The sequence below is a fragment of the Bombus pascuorum genome, chromosome 2, assembly GCF_905332965.1.
Source record: "Bombus pascuorum chromosome 2, iyBomPasc1.1, whole genome shotgun sequence".
NCBI lineage: Eukaryota > Metazoa > Arthropoda > Insecta > Hymenoptera > Apidae > Bombus > Bombus pascuorum.
In genome coordinates this window covers 18,580,579-18,599,118 of record NC_083489.1, presented here as the reverse complement: position 1 = coordinate 18,599,118, position 18,540 = coordinate 18,580,579, and the positions used below count along the sequence as shown (strand labels likewise).

Below are 18,540 nucleotides of genomic sequence, written 5' to 3'. Positions count from 1 at the left end.
CGATATGTAAGAAATAAAATGAAACAATAAGTAAAGAGTATTTTTTTTGTATTTTAGAAATAGAATATTATGACTATATATCGATATATATCTTTACTTACAATTTGACACATGATTTGACACAATAATTCATCTGAAATACAAAATAAGTAGAAAATAAAGGATATTGTGTATAAAATAATAAGTAAAGAATGTTTAGCATCTCGTATGAAATAGAAAATTATAATTATATATCTACATATTTGTACTTTGTTTACTTGATACAATAAGTCATCTAAAATACAAAATAATAAATATTGAAAAACGCATGTTTGTATTATATTTTAAAATCTTTTTATCGTTATATATAGTTAAAAAGATAATGATTTCCCTAAATACTCGCATAAAATATAATCTTCTGTAAAAAATATAATCTTTATTATAAAAAGTATGATCTTTATAATCCTTTTGATTGCCATATGTGATTAAAAAATGTTATGATTTCGCCAAATAATCGTACCAAATACACATATAACGATGGGTGTAACAATAGTTGGTGATTTGCGAGGTCCAATCTGATTTAAGAGCGAGAATATATCGAATGAGGAAACGTGGAACATTGAACCGGATAGATAAAAATGTCATCACCAACTGGTGGAGTTTCCTGTGTAGGATAGTATCAGGAATAGCTTTTGGAAGGTGATGATTGATCAATTATAATTCCAGGGATTTCGCGTCATTGTGTGCATTCAATTCGTAAAAAGAATGTTTGAAAGTGAGATACACTGAAGGTAAATTATGAAAGAGAAACTATCGATCGAGAAAGAACGTGATAAGAAATTAGTACGATAGTACGAGGATCCTAACCTTGTTGAAAATGAAGTCTGGCACTGTGAACAAACATAGAGGTTCTACGCTTTTAAAAACGGAAGAAAACGAACAAGTCTATCAATTGATAGGAAATCGGTGTCAGGTAAAAATTACTTTAACGAAAATTTGCACCTACGAACATCATAACTGTCATTATAGTACAATGATTCTGACCTAAATTTTATCTGTCGATCGACAGTATAGATAAACGCATTCTGTCATCTTCATTTTTATAGTATTTGTAAATAATCTCGTCATTGCTGATATTCGAATTAAACATTAATTCCGTTTGTGACATATTTAACAGTGCAGAAAAAAATGTTCAATGTTAAAGATATTTTATTAATTGTTTTTGTGTGAAAGCAGCAGTGGTTTTATATATTTTTTGCTTAAACTTGCTGTGAGAATATACTCATATGCTTAAAATTATGTATTAGTCATGAATGAGTCAAATGATGCATCGAAAGAATAGTAATTATGCAAAAATTTTCCACAATATAATTATATGCTTATTTTCCAGTTGTTGTTGCAATCTTTGTGTTTTCTCATATTGTTTATGAATATTTTATGTTATTTATAGTTAATTAATATAATGTTAACATAAGAATTAATTGTTCAATGAGTAATATAATACTAGAAGAAATAAATAATTTTTTATGCCTTGCAGTGTTTAGCAGCTGGAGTTATTCAATTATATTTGACTGAACCACCTTTACACAAAGAATGGATAAAGAAAACTACAGGTATTATAACATTGATAAGGGATAACCCTAGACGTAGCTTTTTCCTTCGTTTATATTGCTTACAAAGGAAAGCAATGTTATGGGAGCATGAAGTATATAATGCAATGGACTATAAAGCACCCTTGAGTTACTTCCATACATTTGAAGCAGAGGACTGTATGGCTGCTTTTAATTTTGCAAGTGAAACAGATGCTGTTACATTAAGGTGAGTTGTATTAGGATATGAAATAAAAATGTCAATTAAAGTATTATATATTCTTTTCTAAATTTAATTTTGAAAAATTACTTGATTTTAGAAACATTCTTCTTGATAAGTTGAATGCAAAACGTCAAAAAAGGCAACAAAGACGTTCTAAGGTAGAAGGAGAAACTCAGCATGGTGCAACATTGCCATGGAGAAATCAAAGCAACGCATCACCTGTTGCATTTAGTACAGGATCAACTTCTAATTTATTAAATGGAACCCCAACTACAATTGGTGTCAATAGGAGTGCTTCTAGTAGTTCTATGTACAAAAGTAAAAAGAAAAAACGAGAGAAAACCAAGAAAAGGTTAACAAAAGATGACATTGGTCCTCCATCCAATTTTAGGTTGGGAGTTTACTAATTTGTCCCATTTATGCTTATGCCTATTGTGCCCATTTATAATTTTGGTTACATTTTACAAATATATGTTTATATTTATTTTAATATTTTTAGACACGTTACACACTGGGCATGGAATACTAGTAGCAAAGAATTGGAATTGGACAAAGTCGATCCACATTTAAAAATGTTTCTTGATATAGTTGGTGTATCGGAACATCAATTCAGAAATCAAGATACGCGTGATTTTATTTACGATTTTATTGAAAAAAATGGTGGGATGAATGCCATTAGAGAAGATATATCTTCATCTATCCCAAAAACTAATGCACAACAACAATTACAACAATTGCAACAACAACAACATCAGCAACAATCTCCAGCAGCGCCTCAAAGACAGGAATATCCCCCTCCAGTTCCAGCAAGAACAATAACAGTTTGTTTATTTTCCTTTATAATATTACATGTCTATATATAATAAGATATAATAAGATAAGCAGTCTTTATGAAGTACTTTTTCGAACATTCTTGCAGCATCAAACACGAAGTGCTCCACCACTACCTCCAAATCGAATTAACGCACCTTCGACACCGCCAAGTGTACCACCTAGTGCACCACTTAGTGCACCACCAGTTCATAGAACATTACCATCTCGACCGCCACCACCTTCTTTAACTTTCGCACCATCATTACCACCACCTCCACCTCCGCCTCCTCCTCCTCCACCTCCTCCACCAGCTCTAGCTCCAGCTCCAGCTCCAGCTCCAGCTCCAGCTCCAGCTCCAGCTCCAGCTCCAGCTCCAGCTCCAGCTCCAGCTCCAGCTCCACGTTCTAGAAGTAATTTAACTACACCTGTTCCACCTCCTCCACCATTACCAAGTACTGATGATGGAACAGTCAATGCAAGTGCTATCAATAATAATAATACTACTAGTAATGACAATAATAACGGAGATATCGCTGATCTAAGGTCAACGCTTATGGAATCCATAAGGAGTGGTACTACACTTCGAGTTAGTATTAAAATGAAAAATTTATAATCACGAAGTCGAAATTGTATAACTGATTTTGGTGATTATATATTATCTTTCTGTTACAGAAAATTGATAAATCTGAAGTAAAACAAAGTCCCCCTCCTCCGGATACAAGGAATGCTTTGTTAGAAGAAATTCGTCGTCAAGAATTTGTGTTAAGGCCCGTTTCGAATGAAGTAAAAAATGAACGAAGTAAACCAGCGTTTCAAGGAGGATTAGCTAGTGCTTTATCAAGAGCTCTTGCCGAGCGATCAAGTGCAATCCATAGTGAAAGTGATGATTCGACTAGTGAAACCAGTGATGATGATGATGACTGGGATGATTAACTCAGGTCAGATAGAATTAACACATAGGATTATGAGATATAATCTGAATGATATCTTGTTAATAAAGATATGAAATATTGTTTCAGATGAAGCATTTGACTCGAGGAATAAAATAATGTATCACTGTGATAAATCTGCTATCAATAAACATGTAAACAGATTAGCTACTTTAAATGTATAATAGAACGATTTTGAATTTGATATCCAAAGAAGAATGAAAATCACATGTAAATGTTCCGAAAAAGGAAATCACATAATGTGTTATCAGGAAGTAAGGCATAATTACATGGATAGGGCAGGTAAGGGCAGAATAAAGGTCCTGGTATAATTTCAAAAGAAATGTGACATGCAATTATCTGGTCTGAAGGAGAAAAGAAGATATTATATAAAGCAAATACGATGTTATATAACACAACAGGCATAAAAATATCAATTTTTCGTTTACTAGTACTTATTCGTTTAACTGAGGATCAGCATTTGCCAAATAAAATGAATACCATGGAAACGATTATACCTATTCAAGCTGTTTCAATAAATATTATAAGAAATATAATAATAAATACAGTTAAGTAAAAACTAGCGTAATTATGTAGTACAGTTAACAATATTACAAATTCTATGTAAATTTGTACTATTACTTCAAAAGTTAGAACACTTCCTGCATGATGATTACAAAATTTGCCTTAGTTTGTCCTGCCCAATTCGTGTAACTCAAAATACATATAATTTTAAGTTAGCGACCGATAGTCCAAGATGCACATTTACGGTGGAACAAAACTGTAAACGTAAAATAGGTTTTCACATTAATTGGAGTTGATCTATCAATCCGAATAGAACAAGGAAATAAAAGTATTAAAAACATTACAATTTTTCTAACCTAATACTCGAAGAGATTGCAATAATTTCGATACTAAACTGTATACAAAAGATACATCGAAACTATGTTGATTCATAGGAACTTCACTTAAAATCTCAAAAAAAAAAAAAAAAAAAAAAAAAGAAAAAAAAAAAAAGAAAAACGTATAGTTAATGTATCTATATGTATTATTGTACAGATCGACTTTTAAGAATTTAAGCTTTTATCTATTATAAAATTAATCGTATTACGCATGTTAAGGTCGACTTATATACCTGACGTTTCAAAACTGGGAATCGAGCCTTGTAAATGTATACATAAGTTACATTTAAATTTATCAGTATACTAAGTCTTTGTTAAAGAAACGATCTTCTCTCTTTTTACTGTTTTGTTTATAGACTTGGAAACTCGTTTGAGGTATTTAAATAACGGCCTTGTATCTAGTCGCCTACGATGCTAAAACAGGTGCCCTGAACTGATGTAAATTATAATATCTTAAATGAGTTTCTAGAGTCTTTAAATATTCCGATAGATTAAGGGATGATAATTTTTAATATTTTATTACACTATTTTTTTTAAGTTTTTTTTTTATCCATTAACTTATTATGTCAGTTCTAATATCTGTCGGCCTCTGTATTAAAAGAGGAAGTCATGAATAGTGTTTTACAATATACAAACGAATTAAATGAACTTCCTTACTTCATGATAAAGTATGATCAGTCCTGCATTGTTGGACAATATAATTCATTCATTCAATTAAAAAAAGAAAGCAGCGCATCAAACGACTCTTCTTAGATTTATCCTACTAAAGTACGTAGACGTAAGGTTACGATTAACGATGTAGTAAGAATTGTATATTTTCACGTGTGTGATATAGGTGTCGAGACCACAGGATTGAAGCGGAAACAGAGAAATTGTCTATGGAAGTGTATGAAGCACAAGATAAAAAGTTTTATGCCACTATGGAGAAATCCTAGTCACACAGAAATGAGAAAAAAGGAATATGTTAATTATTAGTTATTGTATTTTATTATATTCTATGCAATATTATTGTAACGTAAACGCTGTTCGACGTCCGAACTTCTCTTTCGATTGACTAGAAAAATCATAGTTGCAGGATTTTTTGCTTCGATTACTGTCGAATATATGAAAATACCGGGACGAGAGCGTAATTAAGAGAAAGAGGGGATCTACGCTATATTTGTTAACTAGGATAAAGGGAAAGTAGCGAGAGATGTTAAAACAAAAGACTTGTTACATATGATAAGCTAATAAGATTGTATGTAGAATGGGAGGATTACAAAATTTTACTTTGAACGCATTATATAGAAATATTGTTGCATTTAAGAAGAAAAAGAAAAGAGAAAAAGAGCTATTAATGGGCATGTATCTTTGTCCAGTTTTAAGAAGTAAATTGTTCTTCTATTGAATCTACATATAACATAGTACATGTTACAAATCGTATTCGGTTTGTGTTGTGACTACCAAATATCAAAAACTATAAAAAAACGAACATATAACAAATATTAATTTACTTTAACACGCAACTTCCTCTTCTACTGTATTATTTTTTGTATTAACTAAAAAAGAAATAGACTCATATATAATTTATAGCGCAAATTTTATGAACTAATGCAAAACGAATGTTTCTTCTTTGTTATTGTGGAAGAACAAGAAAGCAAAAAGATTCATCTACAGAGATGATAGCGTTCGTGATAACAGGAACCTAAATTTGTTATGTGTACATAGTTTTAAAAGGAACGTTGAATATACGTTAAAATAATGTTTATACTATTTATTTAACAGTCAGCTTTTATATATACTGGAAATTAGGTTTAAGTAGATCAGATATGTATATCGGTCTAACTAAATATTTTTGCTATGAATATGATGAGATAAATAAAATATGCGTGTGGAATTTGCGATTAAAAAAAGAACCGGAAGTAAATATTCAAATTTTTTCGTTAAACTTGTAACGATAATTACCCATTATTAATTACTTCGTTTGTGAGATTCGAATGTTATAACTGTATTCAAATATACAAGAAAACATATCAAAATTTTGAAAAATATTAAATGATGATTTTGTATAAAAGCAAATATTTTGTAAAAAAAAAAAAAAAAAAAAAAAAAGAAAGAAAGAAATACCGATGATATGGGACTAAAATTATATCCGAATTGATTGCATTAAACTAATAAAAGACCAACTTTCCAAATCTTAGAAGAAAGTAGCTTCTTCGTAAAATTGTAATTCCTAAAAAAAAAAGATAAATATCATGCCATTTATGTAACTGAAATTGTTGACTTTATCAACGAATGTTTAAAATACAAATATATCAATAGACACGAAAGAGAAAGGAATAGACGAAGAATGTTGTAACTTATTCGTTAATAACTTAGTCGTTTACGAAAGATGTTGAAGCAAAAGACTGTTAGATAAAGTAATTTCCTGAAAATTTGCACGTTGCATCACTTGTTAACTAGATACTTTTAACGTAAACGTTAACGCAATCCATAGCTCTTACCTACTAAAATAGACAATCATGCATCACGAAGTAAAAGACAACATCTGATTCTTTCTTTTTAGAAAAATATCAAATTATTTATTTATCAGTTACTTATTTATAACATGATTTTAAATAGAAACAGAAAGTATATTTTAATAAAGGATAGAACATTCGAATATAGAAGAAATTTATCTCTAACAATAATATTATAAATTAATATATTTGATACATCAATTTCAGATATCTTATTATCAGTTATTCATATACAAAGATAAAAGAATAAGAGAGAGCTATTTGTTTTCGCAAAGATCAATATAAAATACTTCTTTACATGTATCACTGTTAATTATCATTTTTTAACAGCGGTAATGTGGTAGGAACAGGAACAGATATACTAAACGCGGCAATAAATACGTTGATAATAGTTATTAGAAAAACTCCAATTACCACGTAATTATTAATTTTTCGTGCCTGTTGCGATTTCGATTGTCCTTTTATGTCAAATCGACCTTTGAAAATCAAACTGACGCCTACGGCCACCTAAAATTTGATAGCATCTTTCTCATCAAACATACTCTTCTGTAAAGCAGAAAAAATAATTCTAGTAGTATTCTATACGAGTATTCTATACTTGTTCGTATCTGTATCACATTAGTTTGTTGCAATTCGTTATTCATTAAAATTTAGATAAGGTAGTAAAAAGAAACATTGCGTTAATCTGATGGAGCATTATACCTGAAGAAAGAGACTGATAATGATTAAACTCAGTATCAGAAAAAATGTGGGGCTCTCTCGTTGATATTCAATCAGGTATCTTAATTGATTTGCATTGGCGGTAATTAGGGCAACATCCATCATACCTTGTGCTACAGTCTTTTTCGCGGCATATGTATTTGACTGTTTGTATGCTTGAGATTTTTTGTCCGTCGTGTCGACGGAGATAACATCCTTCACTACCACTTCTTCCACCGCCTCCAATTTATTTCCTTTCTCTTTATCCATACCTTCTTTTTTACATTAATTCCACCTTTCTCTTCTTTCTTCGCTCAAACACGCAATGCCTTTGTTATTTTCAATGTTTGGTCCGAGATAACACGTCGATACACAAATAACGTTTATTTCTTAAATCCAACAGATATCTGAGGATCAATTACACACTTATCACTATATCTTGTCTTTTATTCTTAATATTATCTGTTATTGAACCAAATTAGTGTTATTTCGTTACTGGGTTACTCAAAATTGGACACTTTATCAAGGAGAATATAAACGTGACAAAGTCTTCTATTATAGTACTGGAACTAAAATTCTGTTGTTCTATGATTCAAATAGTCGTCAACAAATGATTGTCATCCGGAGCGAACAACGTTGCATGCACATTGTGATCGCTTAATCATCAATGCCGAGAATGAAGAATGCTTTGTTCAAACAGGCTCTTGTGAGAAATATTGTACAATGTAAGTTTCTCCTTATACGAATTTCTTTTCCATATTTTGATGAAATTTTGACAGAATTATAGGATTACCGATCGATCAATATCGGTAATAGAGAAAACTTGGAGATTTGTGTACTTACCCGGAAAGGTGATCAAAAAGTTGCTGATAGCTTTGAAAAGGTTCTGATTTATCAGAGGTATCGTTGGGAGTGAAGCCAGTGCAAGAATAACGATAACTATTATCGTGTTGTATATTAAACTCGACGTGAAACTCGACGCGGTTTTAATGAAACCACATGTGACGCTTGTCAGAAGACAAATGTTTAAGGACAATGATTGTATATACTCGATGGGTTTATCAATCGAGGCATCGTAATTACATTAGCTGTTCTATCACGAGCTTATCATCGAAGACTTATTCGAACGACAAAAAGAAATAGGTAGCAATAATCACGAAGGATTTCTGTTATTATTTCCGTGTTGATTGTTGTGTGACTGATTAATCTATATTCAGGAGATTTTATAATTACAAAAACTTTTCATTAAATGCTATAAATAGAGGAGTTGTAGTAAGTTCATTTAACTAGGTATTTAGGTGTAGTTAGCAAGAAATTTCTTTTCGACTTTCAATTGCATTGTTTGGCCGATTGCAATGCCCCTTTAATTGATTACATTTTAACTCTAATAGAGAATGAGTCATCAATTACGATTAAATTTTTTTTTATGTGAAGCGAAAAGAAAATATAGAAGTTAGAGATAATACTGATTAACTTTAATAATAAATACAAGTACTGAATTACAAAGCGAAATATCGTTGCCATTACTAATGACAGAAACATATCATGCCTTTGCTATTGTTTTATTCAATATTTATTTCATGCAATCTATTTCTATGCATATATATGTATATATATATATATATATATATATGTATATTATTTAAGAACGATTATGTGAGTGATCTTCCTCGTAAGTATAATTGACAAACTTTCAGACATTTCGCAACGAAGATTTCGGAGTCTGTGTTTCACATTTTTTTCGAGACAACAATTTGTACAAGGGGAACGTGTTGTAATTGTTTGGATAAGCCACTATGCAGGTGACTTCCGCGCCATTTGTAACGTGTACACAATTGATTAGTACGAAGATTAAATAAATCTTGATTTTATCGATGATACAGTGGCTGCAGTATTTCATTTGTATTTAATATACAAAAAGTGAAGATTGAAAATTGACGGTGACGTCCATTAGCTGTATTTATATGGACAAGGTTGTGGGAAATTATGGGAAAAACGTTTCGTAGACGATATCGATCCAGGGTTTTATGATTTAGATGTATCGACATAATCGATCAGTATTGATAAATGAATGTATGCAAAAAACAGAAATTTGTAACTAAAAAAAAGAAGAATGTTTATTATATGTTAAATATTTAATTGATAAATGTTAATTTTTTAATAAAATATTTGTTATACGAAGGATGTAAACATTTAACAGGCGAGAATATATCTATTATTATGTATAAAATACTTTTTATCAAGATATTCATTACACCAAGGATGTAAAAATTTAACAAGAGAGGAGATATGTACAGTGGTACATAGCTGTATCATGTGTTCAATGTATTTTTGACAAATACATATTTATCTTGATTTCTAGTAGCATACTTATCGTGTATAAATATTTTTTAATATTCTATAAATTATTCTAGACGCAGTCTATTTAACTTATGTAAAACCACTACAATCAGTCGATCTCTTTTTGGATAAACAATCGCAAGCTATAACAAATAGCCTTGAATAAGTATTGAAAAAAAATTATTATAAAAAAAAAACAAAGAACAATATATCGATTTCGTGAGAAAAAGTAATAATCAAACTTATATAATATAAGAATACTTGGTGCAGGTGAAAGCTGGATAGGAAAAGAGTCAATTCGCCATGTACATCGGAGATGAGGACATCCACACTGCGAACGAGCGTCGACTTTTGATACATGCACAGTTGGTTTTTTTCAAACATTTTTATCAAACGGAAGTGGTTATGTACAACTATGCACCTATCTATATAATAATCGTGAAATTAGTTCTGACATACTTATCTGTTCTACTTATTAAAAATTCGTCAAAGATACTTATAACAACAGAATTTTTCCTTGTTACTCTTTATAACGACCATTTTAGTGAAATATTAATTTCATCACAATGACAGTTTTAAAATAAAATTATAAATTGATCATAAATCGACAGAAGTTAATTAGAAATGTTGCGAAGAAATTACACACTGGAAAGGATCGAACCGATCAGATGATAACGGACACGAAATTATAGCTTCGGAGGTCCAGAGACATACTTATAAAGACAGTGACGAAACTCGTTCAGGTATGAAAGTTCAAATTACGTCGTCGGAAGGGAAACTAATTCGAGCTTATGACGTGTACAGTTTCTCGTCGATCGAATCGAGAATGTCATGGAGATTATTATTCCCGCACGCACTTGTAACGTGCCCAGCCAGTAAAATGGAATCAATGGTAAATGTAGTGGTTGAAAAAAGTACACATCATTGTACTTATTATAACATTTATATTAATTAAGACTAAATATATTAAATTTCCTAGTACTAATACCTAGTAGTAATTTTACATGACTTGAAAATGTGATACTATGAAAGTGAAATATGTATAGAACTTAATAAAAAAAATGCTTTATGGGAAAACAAGAGTATTATATAGCCACTATATGTATATGTTTAATATGAAAACTGATATTAAATTTGCAATTAGAAATAAATTGAAATTAATTTAAAATAAACATAAATATAAGAATGAAATAAAAATGTATTTTTGTTAATAGAAGTTGATGGAGGCATGGTACGCGAAAGCGGGACATGGAGAGGTTGCAAGAAATATGAAGTCAAGTAAACGTGCCTTAGGGCAATGATGTAATAGCGGCGAATCCCTTCCTAATTGATCGACGTTCTTTGATCAGCGAACTGGATTTTTCTGAAATAACAGAGAACGGCACGTACGCTATAAGCGACAGAGACCCTGTCGATGAGCTGTAAACATACTTTCAACACTATTATTTTAATACTTGTCGAAGCGAATAACAACATGCAAATGTAAAAAACAAATTTAGTTGAAATATCAGAAAAATGTCAGAAGAGAAAAGAATTTTTTTCTCGATTTACATATTCGACACTTGCATGTTGTAATTCTTCATTTCAAGCTAAGTTTCTCTTTTGGTCTTCATTAACAGCGATTCAATTGAGTCGCCTTTGCGGTGGTTTGACCATTTATAGCAGCGAGGAATTCGGTTTCGTGAATATGTTTGGTGCCTCGGAAACACAATCATGATTGTATGAAGTTAATTCGCGGAAAAATTGGTATTCTACTTGGAAATATTTGTTATTCTACTAATTTTGCTGGTTAAGTTATTCGGTTATACAGTGACGTTCAAAAGTTTTAGATCAGATAGATTTCCTACGGAATCTTAAAGAATTTTGAAAAATATTATGCAACTATATAATAGTTTTGTATGTGTATTATATTACATATTTTCTTTTACTTATCATACTATTATACTTAATACTGCTTAAAATTCTTTTATTTTTCGTTTCTCGAATATAATTAAAAAATTTTCCTGGCTGAAAGTTTTGACACACTACCATATATCCATGATATTTCATATTTAATGAGTTTCATGACTACTTTTTGGAAGGAATTCCGGTCACCTATAACAAGGATCTCCAGAAAGATAAAAAAACCTTGTTTTCCTCGGACAATGTTTTAAATACTAACCTTGTTGAGTGCTAAACATGCTTGAGATGAATAACAGGAAATATGCAAACGCTTTAACATTTGGTATGTTGGCAGCGGATATGGTTTACTATCTCGTACGGAAAAGACTTGATAGTCAAAATATAAAAAACAAATTATTAGATAATATTCTCGATTTCCCATTTTTATCAATTTTATCTAATCAATTTTTACTAGATTTCATTTAGAGAAACATCACTTAACCATAAAAGTCGTTGCTTTGTCAGAATCATTGTGAATGTCTCTTGCGAATTAACATTTAGGCAATTACAAATCGTAAGATAGAAAATTTCATTCACTGAAGTATTCCATTTCTCATTCTATATATATTTTTCAGTGAAAAGTTTGAGGTAGACATGATACAAGTTTAGAAATTTAGCAGCAGCGTTAAACAGTACAAAATAACAGATGTGACCAGTACATCAGTACTGACAGAACAAATTAGCGATCTTCGAACTTAGTTAAAACAAACTAATTCTATCGAAAGAATGAAAATGAAAGAAAGACTATATACCATTTATTAGATAAAAAATAATTCAAAAATAGAACACGAGAAATATTGAAAAGCTGTCTGCTTTTTTCGAATTCTGCTAATTTCCGTTCGACTGTTTCAGGACCTCACAATATGTCACCGCTACGCCAGCATTGAGTATTGCGCAAAGAACTCCTTTTCCAATCCATTAGTGACGAATTACTCGAGACGATAAATGAAGTCAGCTAACTTATCGGTTGTCCTGTAACACTGATCAGAAACTAGACCGGAAGCACGTGTTACAATAGCAAATAATGTTGGTCGAGAAGATAGGTTATGCGGCGATTATATATTGGGGCTACAGACTTTCCCGTGATGTAATATACCGAATATACAAGAACTTTTTCTCAGTATCTGTAGTTGATTTATGTTCAATGGGTAAGTGGGCAGTAGTCACAGGATGTTCTCATGGAATTGGAAGAGCGTACGCGGAAGCATTAGCGAGGATGGGATTGAACGTGATCCTGGTCAGTCCTGATACGGAGAATTTAAAGTCTATCGCGAGTAATATCGAGGCGATGTACAATGTGAAGACAAAAGTAATTAAGCTGGATCTGTCGGAAGGTCTGGAGACGTACAACGTGATCGAAAAAGAAATGTTCGGCTTGGAGATCGGCGTGTTGATAAATAATCTCGGCATGTCATATCCGCATCCGGAATATTTCCTGGATCTTCCTCACAAAGAGAAGATCTACATGAGTATCGTTCATTGTAACATAGTCGTTGTAACGAATATGTGTCGAATCCTATTACCACAAATGGTTGTTAGAGGGAAAGGAGTCATAGTGAACGTAGCCTCGATGGTGGCTGTGTTGCCGAGTCCTTTATTGACAGTGTTCGCTGCAACAAAGGCATACATTGTCAAATTTAGCAGAGACTTACAGATAGAATATGGGAAACAAGGTGTAATCGTGCAGTGCTTGTTACCAGGCACGGTGACAAATCATACGACAGAGTCACCGCGATCAGGATGGCTAATTCCTACACCTGAAAAATACGTTCAGAGTGCGATCAGGACTATAGGCAAAGAAAATGTGACCACCGGATTCCTGCAACATTCTATTTTGATTGGAATAATCAAATTTATTTACCGAATATCGCCGAGTTCCATCATCGTTTGGATGATTAATATCATGGAAGGAAATCGGAATAACGCACTTCGACGATATGTCGGATGACTTTGTAGAAATATACAGAATTTTATTTAAGAGAAATATTTTCTTATCTTCCTTTCTTTTATATTATAGAATAATGGTAAATTCTAGATATAATTAAATCTTACAGTTAATGTGGGAGAAGATATTGTTCCTTTCAAAACTTTTTAAGATAACTTGAATTTAAATTTAAATAAGAAACCGGAAATGGAAAGCGCGCTTCGGTACATGATCGAAACTAAAAATGGATTCTTAGCATGGTTTTGTGTGTGTGTGTGTGTGTGTGTTGTGTGTGTGCGCGCGCGCGCGCGTGTGTGTGTGTGTAGCATATACAATATTAGAAACTAATAGTTATTCATCTGAAAAATAGCGAAAAATTGTAAAAAGTGCGTTTAAATTTAAAAATATGAGTGTGGTTATGACTCACTTGTTGATATACTTTGATTTCATTTTCATGTGCATAATAAATTAAAAAATAATTGATGACTTAAAGAAAAAATGGATAAAACGTATATTGTAATTATTTTAAAAATTTCTTTGAACCATATTATACATTATACATATTATGGAACTATTCACTCTGAATATTTTTAATCTATGCTCAGTCGGTAACGTTGACACGAAAGTAAAAAGTTCTATTTTCACGTTTCGATATCTCGAATACTATGTTACGATTATAGTTATAAACATAACTGTGTCTTAAACTTTTCTCTTCCTTTGTACATTACAAACAATATTTTACTGGAAAATCTAATTCTTTAAAACAATTTGACAGGCAGGTTTGTTGATAAGTGATATATGTATATTTTTAGAATGGTGCGTCAAATACTTACTTTTTCAGTATGTTTCTAAAAAATCTTCCTTCATTATGATTATATAGAATGTAGTATTTGTAGAAGATATTTATTTGAATTTTTTTATGTAATAAACATATTAATCTGTGTTTGAGAAGTATTACTCTCATTTAACAAAAGATATATTTCTTAACCTTGTTGCCAGGTATACCGGTAATTTTTTTAATATGATATTTAATAAACAATATTTATTTTATACATGTAAAAAATCTTCTTTCGCGCGAGCTAACTTAAAAAATTAAAATTATTAATTGGTAAAATATTGAATTACAAAATCTTTCCTAGACAGGTTTCACATATAAAATAAGCAGAGAAAAATCGTTTGGCATAACATATATTAATATAATTAATCGATTTAAGCACTTAATTTGTGCCAAAATGAATAATCGTCGATTTTATGATAATCCATTTGATGATTATCCTAATGAAACTGCAGAAGCTGTTGTGAACGCACTTACTAATGAGGTAATTATTGTTCAATATATATACATTATTCAATCATTAGATAGTAAATTATTATAAACATATAAATATAAGTTATTTACGAGCATATGTATATATATGTAACTTAAAGAGATTGATGCTTATTAGATCAATGAAGATTATAAAAGAACAATAAAAATAGCTACAAAAGGATTAATAGCTCGAATGGAAGGTTATAAAGGCGATTGGATGCATAATGGTGATTATTCCGTGTATACTGGATTAGCAGGGATTGCGTACTTGTTTTACAAATATGGAAAGTGCTTTAATGAACCACACTACATTAATGTACGAATCCTTCAATATTCTTATTCCTTTGAAAAATTAATTATTCTTAAATGCATATTTTTTCTGAGCAGGATGCAGTAAAATTATTAAGGATATGTACAGACAAATTCAGGGGTAAAGGAGAAATTACATTTTTGACTGGTATTGTAGGTCCAGTAGCTTTAGGTGCAGTTGTTTTTCATTCCGAAGGCTATTCTGATGAAGCACAAAATATGATTTCAAAGTATATAATTTAATAATATTTCACATTTATAGATGTACAGAATTTGAAATAATTTTTTTAAGTTTTATAATTTGGATTATCTTTCAGAGTAAAATCACTGCAATCAGTTGTTTTAAATGAAAATAGTGATTTGCCTGATGAGTTACTTTATGGAAGAGCTGGTTATCTGTTTTCCCTCCTCTTCTTAAATTCAAATATATCTCCTGCTCCCATAGAAAGTGATCTTATTAAACAGGTACTATCAGAGCAATGAAAGTTCAATTTAAAGTAAAGTTAATGAATGCTTTAATACACAATAATTTAAAAAATATCATATCAGGTCATAGCACTCATAATTAAATCTGGAAATCTGTATTCTGCTTCAAAAAAGTACGAAACACCTTTAATGTATGTTTGGCACCGAACAGAGTATATTGGTGGTGCACATGGATTGGGTGGAATACTTTATATACTATTACAGGTATGGTATAAATGAAAAACGCATTAATTTTGTTTTCGGTCGACTAGCCGACTAACTGATTAATCGGCTTCCAAGAAGCTGACTAGCCATCTCTGCCGATCATTTTCATATATTGCTAAAAAATGCGTTGAATTTATGATTATTTAATATTACGAATCCAAAGAGAAAATTTGTTGACATTGTTTGTTATTTATATATTTCTTTTATTATGTTTTGTTTCTTTGTTTTAACGAGCTTTTGATTATGATAAAATTAAGAAATAATGGCCAAAATTCCTAGTTAATTGGCACTTATATAGTTTATTTCAATAAGTACTAACTATTATTTTTAAATTTTTATGTAATAATTATGTTGCACATAAATACATTCCTACAAGTAATAATATATACATATTAAAAAATATTAAAATTATACTAACGACAGTAAAGAAAGAACATTGAATTTTTATTTCTATATCGAGTTATCAATAATACTAAAAATTTAAGACCGGTCAATTGGCTTTTTTTGCTGATCAGTTGCCGATTTGTCACCAATTACAAAAGTGGGCCAATAATCAGCTGAACCAACTAGGCTATTAATCGATACATCTCTAGTATAAATATAAATTTTTGTTCTGCTATTTTAATAGCAATACTTGCATGAAAAATTTTTTGTAATTTTCAAATATTTAAATCTATTTATAGGCACGGCAGTATTTAACAGAAACTCAATTACAAAAGGATATAAAGCCTGCATTAGACTTCCTTCAGAATATACGATATGTTTCTGGAAACTTTCCACCCTCTATTGGAAGCCAGACTGATAAATTGGTCCATTGGTGCCATGGAGCACCTGGAATGACCATGTTATTTTGTTTAGCTTATGAGGTTGTTATTGTTTAAATCATATAACTTTTAGTAATTTTAAATTTCTAATACATAATGAAATGTATGTGTATGTAGATATACGAAGATGAAGATTATTTAAAAACTGCTGTAGAATGTGGAGAAGTGATTTGGTCAAGAGGATTGCTTAAAAAAGGACGTGGAATATGCCATGGTGTAGCTGGAAATGCATACACATTTTTAAGTCTTTTCCAACAAACAAAGGTTGTATTGAATTTACAATAAAGATATAACATAATTTGGATAGATATTATCAGAATAAAGTATTGATTTTTTTGCAGAATATAAAATATCTTTACAGAGCTGGCAAGTTTGCAGATTGGTGCATGAATCATGAAGCACGTCACAGCAGGTCACCTGACAGACCATTCTCATTATTTGAAGGTATTTTCTTATAAATAATAATCATCTTTTCTTATCTTTTATGGAATTAATAATATCTATATATATTATTTTAGGTATTGCTGGTACAATTTATTTCTTGATTGATCTTCAACATCCACTTTCAGCAAAATTCCCAGCATACTCCATTTAAATGTAATATACTTCAATTCTAATTATTTATTCCTCATAAAATTTCGTTTAAAAATGACTCTTTAAAATCAATTGTCGTAATTTAATTCACACTAACCGTACTATTTAGGTTTGAATTATACATACTTATATTTCGAATATGTAGATCTATGTGTACTTTACTGATACATAATAAATCTTATGTACTACAAAATAAAATAATTCTACAAGTGTTAATCCTCATTGGTGATTTATCTTACTTTCATAGGGATGAAAATTTTTTCTAAATTCATTTCGAAATTTTTACTTAAAGTTGAATACATTAAAAAGAATCATGGATTATGTGAGAAATCTATTGACCATTTTGTATTGAAATATCGTGCCATAATCGATATATTTTTGTATTATTTTATAAAAAAATTCGGAATGCAAATATCTAAATTTTATATAAAGTTTTATGATAACAAGGACAGTATTGCTTCTTCGATAGTTCGAGAGAAACAATGGTAAAAGTGAAACGTGGATCAGGTGCAGCGGTAGACTCAGCGGCTCGCTACATATTGGTTAACAGGCCACTAATATTCATGGCGGGTCGTGTGATGGTATTTGTAAAAGCGTAAAGAGAAAAGCTTTAAAAGAGTTGCTTCGTTGAATTCAAATGTATGTGCTACTACATATATACTGCATATATCTAACTATAATATTTACTAACAATCTAAATCAATTAATGCAACATTATACGTATTTTACGTTTACAATAAATTAATAGTACTCATAATTCCTTAATCTTAGCAGCACTCAGAATCATTTCCTATATTATGCACGTCTATTTAACTATTTACCAAAACCATTTACTGAGATTCTAAATTACCTATTCGTACATGCAACATTTGTCCTATATTTACAGCAAATTAATAATACTTTCCTAATTTTACTCGTTAATCAATAAGCAAACATTGTATGAAGTAACAAGTGAGCTGTGACATCACAATAACACC

The 18,540-nt window shown here is 30.6% G+C and overlaps 5 protein-coding genes across 11 annotated transcripts; 4 read left to right on the top strand and 1 right to left on the bottom strand.

Moving 5' to 3' along the window:
* The first annotated feature begins 597 nt into the window (after positions 1-597).
* Positions 598-6,754, top strand: LOC132916811 (actin nucleation-promoting factor WASL-like). 3 transcript variants are annotated; one of them, XR_009660201.1, is made up of 8 exons: positions 598-952; positions 1,517-1,797; positions 1,889-2,182; positions 2,291-2,612; positions 2,711-3,190; positions 3,277-3,542; positions 3,624-3,836; positions 5,271-6,754. XR_009660201.1 is itself a non-coding variant. In XM_060977154.1 (8 exons), the coding sequence occupies exons 1-7, from the start codon at positions 857-859 to the stop codon at positions 3,535-3,537; spliced, it is 1,692 nt and encodes a 563-aa protein (XP_060833137.1). In that variant the 5' UTR covers positions 598-856; the 3' UTR covers positions 3,538-3,542; positions 3,624-4,556. The 3 variants fall into 3 exon arrangements, 2 of the variants coding, with proteins under 2 accessions (XP_060833137.1, XP_060833136.1); XM_060977154.1 differs by lacking the exon at positions 5,271-6,754 and having other exon boundaries at positions 2,711-2,963; positions 3,006-3,190; positions 3,624-4,556; XM_060977153.1 differs by lacking the exon at positions 5,271-6,754 and having other exon boundaries at positions 3,624-4,556.
* Positions 6,755-6,900: 146 nt separating this feature from the next.
* On the bottom strand, positions 6,901-8,809 carry LOC132916823 (ninjurin-A-like). Of its 2 annotated transcripts, none has more exons than XM_060977180.1 (3): positions 8,476-8,809; positions 7,636-7,940; positions 6,901-7,440 (listed from the first exon to the last, which is right to left on the bottom strand). In XM_060977180.1, exons 2-3 carry the CDS (start codon positions 7,900-7,902, stop codon positions 7,243-7,245), a joined length of 465 nt encoding a protein of 154 aa, XP_060833163.1. In that variant the 5' UTR covers positions 7,903-7,940; positions 8,476-8,809; the 3' UTR covers positions 6,901-7,242. The 2 variants fall into 2 exon arrangements, with proteins under 2 accessions (XP_060833163.1, XP_060833162.1); XM_060977179.1 differs by having other exon boundaries at positions 7,636-8,039; positions 8,476-8,808.
* A 1,466-nt stretch (positions 8,810-10,275) lies between these two features.
* On the top strand, positions 10,276-12,491 carry LOC132904680 (uncharacterized). The gene is given in 7 exon segments (XM_060955370.1): positions 10,276-10,341; positions 10,584-10,715; positions 11,215-11,379; positions 11,555-11,661; positions 11,663-11,760; positions 12,024-12,137; positions 12,140-12,491. Coding segments are annotated over 7 exon segments (882 nt in total). The 3' UTR covers positions 12,340-12,491.
* Positions 12,492-12,937: 446 nt separating this feature from the next.
* Positions 12,938-13,897, top strand: LOC132916819 (very-long-chain 3-oxoacyl-CoA reductase-like). The gene has a single exon (XM_060977169.1). It carries the CDS (start codon positions 12,938-12,940, stop codon positions 13,859-13,861), a length of 924 nt encoding a protein of 307 aa, XP_060833152.1. The 3' UTR covers positions 13,862-13,897.
* Positions 13,898-14,249: 352 nt separating this feature from the next.
* Positions 14,250-17,783, top strand: LOC132916814 (lanC-like protein 2). Of its 4 annotated transcripts, none has more exons than XM_060977160.1 (10): positions 14,250-14,677; positions 14,977-15,156; positions 15,283-15,462; positions 15,534-15,685; positions 15,773-15,920; positions 16,005-16,145; positions 16,829-17,011; positions 17,087-17,233; positions 17,311-17,413; positions 17,488-17,783. In XM_060977160.1, the coding sequence occupies exons 1-10, from the start codon at positions 14,636-14,638 to the stop codon at positions 17,562-17,564; spliced, it is 1,353 nt and encodes a 450-aa protein (XP_060833143.1). In that variant the 5' UTR covers positions 14,250-14,635; the 3' UTR covers positions 17,565-17,783. The 4 variants fall into 4 exon arrangements, with proteins under 4 accessions (XP_060833143.1, XP_060833146.1, XP_060833144.1 ...); XM_060977163.1 differs by having other exon boundaries at positions 14,259-14,616; positions 14,981-15,156; XM_060977161.1 differs by having other exon boundaries at positions 14,259-14,616.
* The last annotated feature ends 757 nt before the right edge of the window (positions 17,784-18,540 follow it).

Excerpts from the sequence above, each read along its gene's own strand:
- LOC132916819 (XM_060977169.1), top strand. The coding sequence starts at position 12,938 with ATGTTGGTCGAGAAGATAGGTTATGCGGCGATTATATATTGGGGCTAC.
- LOC132916814 (XM_060977160.1), top strand. The coding sequence starts at position 14,636 with ATGTATATTTTTAGAATGGTGCGTCAAATACTTACTTTTTCA. Across the intron at positions 15,921-16,004 it reads AAAGTGATCTTATTAAACAG|GTCATAGCACTCATAATTAA; the intron begins GTACTATCAGAG and ends ATATCATATCAG. Across the intron at positions 17,012-17,086 it reads TATTTTGTTTAGCTTATGAG|ATATACGAAGATGAAGATTA; the intron begins GTTGTTATTGTT and ends ATGTGTATGTAG.
- LOC132916823 (XM_060977180.1), bottom strand. The coding sequence starts at position 7,902 with ATGGATAAAGAGAAAGGAAATAAATTGGAGGCGGTGGAAGAAGTGGTA. Across the intron at positions 7,441-7,635 it reads TTATCAGTCTCTTTCTTCAG|GTGGCCGTAGGCGTCAGTTT; the intron begins GTATAATGCTCC and ends ATCAAATTTTAG.
- LOC132916811 (XM_060977153.1), top strand. The coding sequence starts at position 857 with ATGAAGTCTGGCACTGTGAACAAACATAGAGGTTCTACGCTTTTAAAA. Across the intron at positions 1,798-1,888 it reads ACAGATGCTGTTACATTAAG|AAACATTCTTCTTGATAAGT; the intron begins GTGAGTTGTATT and ends ACTTGATTTTAG. Across the intron at positions 2,183-2,290 it reads GGTCCTCCATCCAATTTTAG|ACACGTTACACACTGGGCAT; the intron begins GTTGGGAGTTTA and ends TAATATTTTTAG.